This window comes from Neolamprologus brichardi, chromosome 6 (genome assembly GCF_056152115.1).
Source record: "Neolamprologus brichardi isolate AB-2024 chromosome 6, ASM5615211v1, whole genome shotgun sequence".
NCBI lineage: Eukaryota > Metazoa > Chordata > Actinopteri > Cichliformes > Cichlidae > Neolamprologus > Neolamprologus brichardi.
Window position 1 is genome coordinate 13,621,816 of NC_142109.1, and position 8,483 is coordinate 13,630,298.

At 42.2% G+C, this 8,483-nt stretch overlaps 1 protein-coding gene across 3 annotated transcripts; it reads left to right on the forward strand.

Moving 5' to 3' along the window:
- The first annotated feature begins 2,569 nt into the window (after positions 1–2,569).
- LOC102781542 (aminoacyl tRNA synthase complex-interacting multifunctional protein 1-like) lies at positions 2,570–8,246 on the forward strand. Of its 3 annotated transcripts, XM_006787044.3 has the most exons (5): positions 2,570–3,007; positions 3,682–3,863; positions 5,788–5,956; positions 6,078–6,096; positions 6,383–6,522. In XM_006787044.3, exons 1-5 carry the CDS (start codon positions 2,602–2,604, stop codon positions 6,390–6,392), a joined length of 786 nt encoding a protein of 261 aa, XP_006787107.2. In that variant the 5' UTR covers positions 2,570–2,601; the 3' UTR covers positions 6,393–6,522. The 3 variants fall into 3 exon arrangements, with proteins under 3 accessions (XP_006787107.2, XP_006787106.2, XP_006787108.2); XM_006787043.3 differs by lacking the exon at positions 6,078–6,096 and having other exon boundaries at positions 6,383–8,246; XM_006787045.3 differs by having other exon boundaries at positions 6,078–6,496.
- The last annotated feature ends 237 nt before the right edge of the window (positions 8,247–8,483 follow it).

Here is an 8,483-nt window from a genome sequence, read left to right on the forward strand (position 1 = left end):
CAGCACATAGTGATATATATATGTATAAAACTTGTTGGACAACGACACTTTTTTAAAACCAAACAGTCAATTCAATCAATGTGTTCCTCTTTTATTCCATGATTTAGCAGATAAATTATCTGGATTGGATTCCAAATGCTGATTTGTCACTTTTCACTAAAACTCTCAATATGACGTCCAAAGAGATCTGGAGCCTACTCAATCTGTTCCACTGTTAAAAAGAAGGAATGCACTGGCCAGCTGAGCAACACTGGATTAAAGTGCATGATGACAGAATTATTTTTATGGTTAAAAAAACTTCACAACATCTAAGCAAGTTAAAAACACTCTCAGGGAGATGAGATGTATCATTGACTGGAATAAAGATACGCCTTTATGAATCTAAATACACAACAAGGTGCAAACCACTGGTTACACTCTAAAACAAGAAGGTCAGCTTTGACTTTCCCTGTAAACTTAAAGTGCCTGCAAAGTTCTGAAAAAAGAAAACTAACAGACAAAACAACTCTTTGGACAAATGAAAACAGAATGATGTGAAGGGAAAATTTGGAGAAGGTGAGAAACAGCTCGTGAACATATCACATATCTCATATCACGTCATCTATCACACATGGCAGTGTTAATGTTATGTTATGGGCATCTCTGGGTCCCAGTGGAACTGGGTGCCTTGTGTTTACTGATCATGTGACTGCTTCAGTCACTTCTTCATTCTTTGATTTAGTTTGATTCCACTGTGGTCTACCAAGAAAAAAAAAGAAAAATTGTGTCTTCCTCCGACAAATAATCGATCTAACTATGTCATCTTACTTTCAATCAATCAATTTTCCTGTAGACTCCTGGTGGAGCATAGGGCCGCCAACGGACTCTGTTCTGTGCCGTTCTCTTCAGCTGGGTCTACGTCATTCCGGCGGTATTATGCATTACGCTCTCGACAGATCTTCTCCACGTCTGTTTGGATCTCCCCACTTTCCTTTTTCCTTGTGGGTTCCAATCCAGTGCTTGCCTTGTGACGTTGTCGGATGGTTTTTGGAGTGTGTGGCCTATCCAGCCCCATTTTTTCTTCTTGATGTCTTGACCTACCGGGCTCTGGCTGGTTCTTACTTTAGTACTTCAAAAATCACGTGTGACACCTTGGTGAAAACTGGTGTTTCGTATCCATCTGCAATTTCACATGTGGAAAATAATATGAACATATCCTCTTTCAAACACTTATATTCATAGACACATGAATATTTGCTGTATGCAACATTCTCTTATTAATGCATTCCTTGGCCACCTTTGTCAAAAAGTAGGAGACCAGTAAATAACTCCTGTGACTTCCCTTTATTTGTTGTCACTGTGGACATCTGTGGTGAAGTAAACAAATTCAAGTTGCTTCCCTTAATGGTAAGCTGTTACACTGAGAGGGTTTAATGCACACTGGTGTGCCAGTTTGAGGTCATAATAATGAGGGAGGAAAGCACTTTACACTGGAGATCAAACTAAGAGGTTTAAATGTTTAATGGGGCTTTCATGGAGGCACAACAGATGCAGTAGTCCAAAGTAAAACTTTTATGCTCACACAATGAAGAAAACTGTGATCACGGTTATTGTTAACACTCAAAATAACTACATGTTTCTGTGTGTTTGTGTGTTAAATGAACAAAAAAAGCCTCATAAAAGAGTTGCATTGACCACAATGTCCATTTTCAAGTAAACGATGGTTACTTGTCTGACATTCTCCAGGGATGTTGAATAAGTGGAAATGGGGGGGTTCACATGTCTGTAGGTATTAAAACTGAGGACATGTTCGGGAGAATCGTGTATATGTATGTATGTATATATACATACCCAGGGAGTACATGCAAACTCCGCACAGAAAGACCCCAGCCTGATGGGGGAATTGAACTCAGGCCCTTCTTGCTGTGGGGCAACAGTGCAAAAGAATAGTGGGGCAGCAAGGTGGCACGGTGCTGCCCGAGTAGAAAAGCGTTAGAACTCAATTAAATTTTATTTATATAGCGCCAAATCACAACAGCATTTGCTTTAAGATGCTTTATCCTGTAAGGTAAAGACCCTACAATAATATAGAGAATACAGAGAAAACCTCAACAATCAAAGACCACCTTTCAGCAAGCGCTTGGCAACAGTGGGAAGGAAAAACTCCTTTTAACAACAAGAAACCTCCGGCAGAACCAGGCTCGGTGGGGTGGGCATCTGCCGTGACCACCGTTGTGTAGGTAAATAAATGACCTCACATTAGAAGAGCTTAACTACGGTCATGTGATACTTTTTTTTTTTTACTATTATTGTTTTTATTATTTATCCTGTTGCTGTAACACAGAAAAGTATGTTGCAGGATCAATCTATGTGTTCAAAAAGCTTCCCAAAGTTATTTTTTTATTTGCTTCTCGTTTGTTTGCATCACGTTAAAACACTTTTAGGTCATATGAAACACAATCCAGCACGTAGTGTCACTGAATTGCTATTAGTCATCATACGGGGGCAGTAATATACCCGATAGTGGGCTATAGTTAAAATTAGCCCTGAGAGCCAACCGTAGAAGAAGAAAAGGGGGGCGAAGCTCCGAGGAGGCGGAGGAGGAGGAGGAGGTGGGAGTCGATGCAAAAGCAGTCTGCAAACATTTGCAGCACAATGGGTCGCAGCGAGGAGCTCAGTGAGTTTCAGCGGGGCACCGTGGTGGGATGCTACCTGTGCAAGAAGTCCGTCCGTGAGATCTCGGCGATGTTAAACCTGCCCCGGTCCACTGTCAGCGCCGTGATTTTAAAGTGGAAGCGTGGAGGAATAACGACGGCATTGCCCCGGAGCGGCCGACCGCACAAGCTGAAAGAGGAGGATCGCCAAGTGCTGGAGAGAGTGGCGCTGGAGAAGTGTTTGCCCTCCATAAAAGCGCTCACCGCCGAGTTTCAGAGCGCATCCGGAGCCAGCGTGAGCTCCACCACGGTGCGCAGGGAGCTTCATGAGATGGGTTTCCGAGGCCGTGTGTCCTCATACGGCAAGCCCAAAGGTGCGTCCATCGGGAGGCCTGGAGAATGAGGAATGCAGCGGCTGCATATACATACGAGTGTAATATGTAGTGTCCGCATACTTTTGCCATTTCCCCTGATTATCCTCCTGCATGTGATTGCTGAGCGTCCATGCGTTTTGTCTGTTTACCTGGCTCCTGAGTGCAGCGATTTAGGGTCATACCGTTGAGAACGTGGGTGATGATGATGGTGGTGGTGTGTTCAAAGTACACCCACCTGAATCATAAACTTACCAAAAGCACAACATTCAAGCAGAATAGGAAATTAAAGTTAACTCTGAGATTGCTTTGGTTTAATGTTGCTTGACATGGATGGAGTAAGGAGTGACCTGAAGCCAAAATACTCCCTGACACCTGTAGGTAGTATTACATAGCTGAGTTTATAGTTGTAGTTTGTGGTAGTTGTAATAAAGAGAGATGTGTCATCTACTAAATGGATCCCATAGGAGAATCCCGTGAAAGGTGGGGAAGTTGAGTCAAACCGAGCGTTTTCTTCATTAATCCTTAAAACTTTAGATTTTTAACAGCAAAGATTTTCTTTACAGATGCAGCAAATCTGTCGATTCTTATATTAGTGGCGCACACACCATAAGGAAAATCAGTTGCAAAGAAAGACCGTGTACCCTGCTGACACTGCGGCATTTCTTTCATGCCAGGAGTGTCGAAGGTGGCAAAGAAGCAGGTGGACGTGTCCCGCCTGGACCTACGTATTGGACGTGTAGTCACGGCCCAGCAGCTTCCAGACACTGACGGGCTGTTCGTGGAGCAGATCGATGTGGGAGAAGCGTTTCCCAGGACGGTGGTCAGTGAACTGTCTCAGCACATACCTGTCGAGCAGGTAAATATCAAGTATTAATCCAGTGTTATTTATTTCAAGATAAAACTGTTTACCTGTCATCAATGTTTTAGATGACTGAATAATCTACTTTTTTTGTTTCCCTGAAGCCTTTGTGATATATTCAGACTGCTCATTTTATCGAAGTAACAGCCCAAAGCACAAAGATACTGACAGTGTAACAATATCTTTTGAATTGTTACACTATACACACTCACTTTGTCAGGTACACCTGTTCAGCTGCTGGTTAACAGAAATTGTATTTAATCAGCCAATCACATGGCAGCAAGTTGCTGCATTTAATCATGCAGACATGGTCATGACCACCTGCTGAAGTTCAAACTGAGCATTAAAATAAAGGGGAAAAAAGTGACGTAAACACCACAGCGTCCATACTTTTGTGATCACAGTGTACTCCTCTTCGGATGGATGCTCCCAGCAGGATAACACACCATGACACAAAGCTCAGATTATCTCAAACCTGATATTATCTTGAACATGACAGTGAGTTCACTGTACTCAAATGGCCTCTGCAGTCACCAGCACTAGCAAGGTGTACTTTAAGAAGTGGCCGGTGACTGTAGTTTAAGCTGGCCTATTGAGCCGATTCCCTCTGAGGGACGACAGTGTAAACTAACCTGAAAGTAGGATATTTCTTCTTCTTTTTTTACGTACAAATTTAGGAAGACTCCACACCTGAATAAGTGACAGGTGCATAGTGGGAAAGTTCTTTGTGAAGAAAAAAAGTATAACCTCCACACATTTTCTGGCTTATAGGTACTGAGAAAACTGTACCTGACGAAGGTCGCATAGACTGGACCATTAAAAATAATGGTAACCAGGAAGGTCTGTGAAGGTTATACTTTTTTTTCCACCTTAAAATTGTGATTTAGTATTTTTGTCTACATGAACATCAGTGTGTTATTTTTATGGCTGAGGTGGGTAAACTAAATATTCTGGCTGTAACCGACTCTGTTCTTCTGGAATGAGGGTCATTTCACCGGTCTTAGTGGAAAAGGCCTGGCTCCCAGTTTGTCCCATAAATGCTGGACAGATTTCAGGTCAGGGTACTTTGTGGTCAAATAACAAAAGCTATAACTTAACTGTTAAAAGGAACACTGTAATCTAACATATCACTGTATGGTAGTTTTGTTTTGTTGGGGTTTTTTTGTAAGTACCAGGACATGTCCAGTTTGGTCTCTGTAGTTTTTTTTTTTTTAACTATTTCGTTATTCAAATTAGGGTTAAGATTTAACACCTCGATGTCAATCTTCCGTTTGTTTTTGAACGCCTCTATGTAGTATCCTTTATTTTATTTTAGAGATGGCATGCTTGAAGCTCAGAGCCTTGAAGGAGGAAGATCTGTGTAACTGTGAACAGTAACAGCCCAAAACACTATTATGTTTACTTTGTTATAACTTAGTATACTGTGTACACTCACAAAAAATAATAAAGTTTTTAAGAAGTGATTAAAAATAATAGCATTAAAAAAATCCTCAAATTGCTGACAGTGGTAATGTTTTATAATACTGCCACCAGAAAGACAAGCATAGTCTTTTGAAGTGTTCTTTAGGCTGATTTTAAACAACTAAAGTCACCAGTACGGCTAAAATATCACGATTGCCTCTCAGGATTTTTGACCCCAAGTGCCTAACTTTGCAGCACCAGTTCTGGGAAGGACATTCCAGCTTTTCACACCTCTGCAAAGCACTGGCCAAAAGCACTGACATTATTCTTCAACATCAAGCATTCGTCATCTCATTGAGAGTTCTTGATTAAAAAATCAATTAGACAGAGCACCGAGTGAGAATTTGATTCCAATTATACCGTCCTATTTGATTTCGGATGTTGGTTTGTTTTTCCCATCACCTTTACCGTCATTTGCTGTTCTCGCTTGAACATGTGGACTCTCCTGCCCTTCGTGCAGATGCAGAATCGTATGGTGGTCCTGCTGTGTAACGAGAGGCCAGTGGAGACAAGAGGAATTGTGAACCAGGCCATGCTCATGTGTGCCTCGTCACAAGACAAGCTGGAAATCCTTGATCCTCCAAACGGAGCGATACCAGGAGATAGAGTGACTTTCCAGGGATTCCCAGGTACTACAGCCTCACTGCTGTAGCTTCCTGCTAAACCTATTCTCAGCTAAATAGTCACAATAGATGTGCGCTCAGCAGATAGTGCTGATCACACGCCTCATTATTTTCCTCTTTTCATCAGTGTTATGGAGCCTCAGACTGTGAGTACTGCACTACTTTAACACGACACACAAACACAAGTTTCCTCCAACTCTGCGAGGCACCTTTGGTGAGAATCGGACTGCAGGCTGAGAGCAGACATCATTCCCAAACTTCACCGTTGGCTTTTCTGAGCTTTTGTGGTTGGATGCATGCAAATCCCTGTAGCCACTTTCCATGAGGATGCTGTTAACAGCAAACCTCCTGGAATCACAAACCCTGCAAGTGTCGAGGTTTACTGAAGTACACAGAGGATTCTAATTTCTCACAATGATGTCTTTGTTGCAGGGGAGCCTGATAAAGAGCTGAACCCCAAACAGAAGGTGTGGGAGCAGGTTCAGCCAGACCTGCGCACAGACGGCCAGTGCGTCGCAACCTACAAAGGAGCTGCCTTTGAAGTAGCTGGAAAGGGAGTGTGCAAAGCCCAAACCATGTCTGACTGTGAGATTAAGTAAATGATCAGTTCTCTGCAGCCTTGCGGGATCCAAGAAATTGCGGAAAACGATTCCCAGAATAGTGGAGACTGTTATTTTAACGCCCACTGTCTGGGGGGACATGTCCAAAAAACAAAATCACACAGGTGTGATGCTGGGTGGCCACGTAGTTTTTGCTATAAAGCAAGTGAAATAATTGCGAGGTACCCGATGTTGGATGGACTTGAGATTTACTTAAATTACTTTTTTCTTTTTTTTAACAGGAAAAAAAATGTAGTTTTGAATTTGGCCAACTGAGGGCACTAGCATACCCCATCACAATGTGCAATATGTGTCTTGGTGGTTTGTTCACATGAGAGTATTCACCACACACGCTGCCTCAGCGTAGTGAAAAGAAAAGGGGAAAATCCTTTTTTTTTTAAAGTTTTTGTTCTGGGAACTCTTTGTTAAAATGTTGTTTTCTGTTAAGACATTTAAAGTGTTTTCATTTTCATTAAACAAGGTATGAAACTGTTCAGAAGTCCCGTTTGAGAAACGGGAGATTGACGGATTTCGTTGGGGGTTGTTTTTTTTTCCATTGATGAGTGAGAATGAACCGAAAATCAGTCCATCATGAAACAGACTTTCCACTGACTCCTACATGTTGTTTAGCAATCAAAGTCTGTGATTTTTGCTTCTGTTAATCCAGGAAGTGTTATCTTAAATGAAAAAAACCCATCTTTGGTTTTTCGGTGGCTTCCTGAAATATCAAACAAATACTTCAGAGTCTTTTGATTTGAATGTAAAAGTGTTTTAAGCTGTCTTCAAGTTTTGTATGCTGTTTGCTTTGCTCTTGTGTTTCCGTGGTGGATTGTTGTCCATGAGAGCAGCTCTGGCTGTGAGCGCAGAAGCCCCGCCCACCCTGCTGATCAGATGTTTTGTTTGCAAGGGTCAGCCAATCGGAAGACACCTGGCTTAAAGGGAGGGGAAGGGGTTGAAAGGGAAAAAAATATGTTTTTGAACTCTGCCATGCTTCAGATCGTGACTTGATCTTAGTTTGGAAACAGTGCGCCAAGCTGTTGAGAAGGCTGCTAAAAAAAGTGAAAGACAAACACGCAAAGTATTTCTTCCTTTATTATAAAGGAGAACTTAAAACTATGGGCCGAGAATGGGGATGTGATTGATGTGATTCAGGAACCAAGAAGTGGAACAAAATGTCCAAGGCACCATGTCCCAGGTCTTTGTTTGACAGTGCAGAGCACAAAGGGAATGGTGTGATTCTCTAGAAACAAAAAAGAAAATGTTACTCACTACTTCAGCACAACATGACAAAGAACCAATGTTTATAATGCGGTCAACAGCATGGAGTTGGAGTGTTGACTAATGCTAGAGAATGACATTAATAAAAACCATTTTAATATCTGAAAAGGTTATGGAGTGTTATGAATGTCACGTCACCCCCCACCCACCTCCACCTACAGTGCAATCTCTTCATGGACTAACCCACGGGGTAACCCAGAATGGAGGTACTGTACAGGTTCATGACTGAGATGACACGCTCCTGCAACCACACAGCCCGTCGACGCGACGCGGTTTGCAGGAGGGGAAAGTTAGCAAACGCGTAGCTGAAACCAGATTTCACCGAGCTGAGTGAACCTGCGAGTAAAAATACATTTCCACTGCTTTCGGTGGCCTGCTTTTTGAGGCCACAAACTGCACTGAGAACAACAAACCCTTACTTTACAGAAGAGTCAGTCTCACAGTGTTTGGGGGTTATTCTTATTCTCACCATTGTTGCTCTTTTACATTATTGTGTTACGTTTCCAGTCATAAATATTGTGGAATTTGCTAAAGATTGGATGAACAGGCAAAGTTGGCAATTGTCCTAAAAGCATAAGCTGCTTTAGGAAGGGGCTCTGAAAGCCTGCAGCTTATTGGTCAAGGTAAAGACGCTTAGGCAACTCATGAACGTTTAA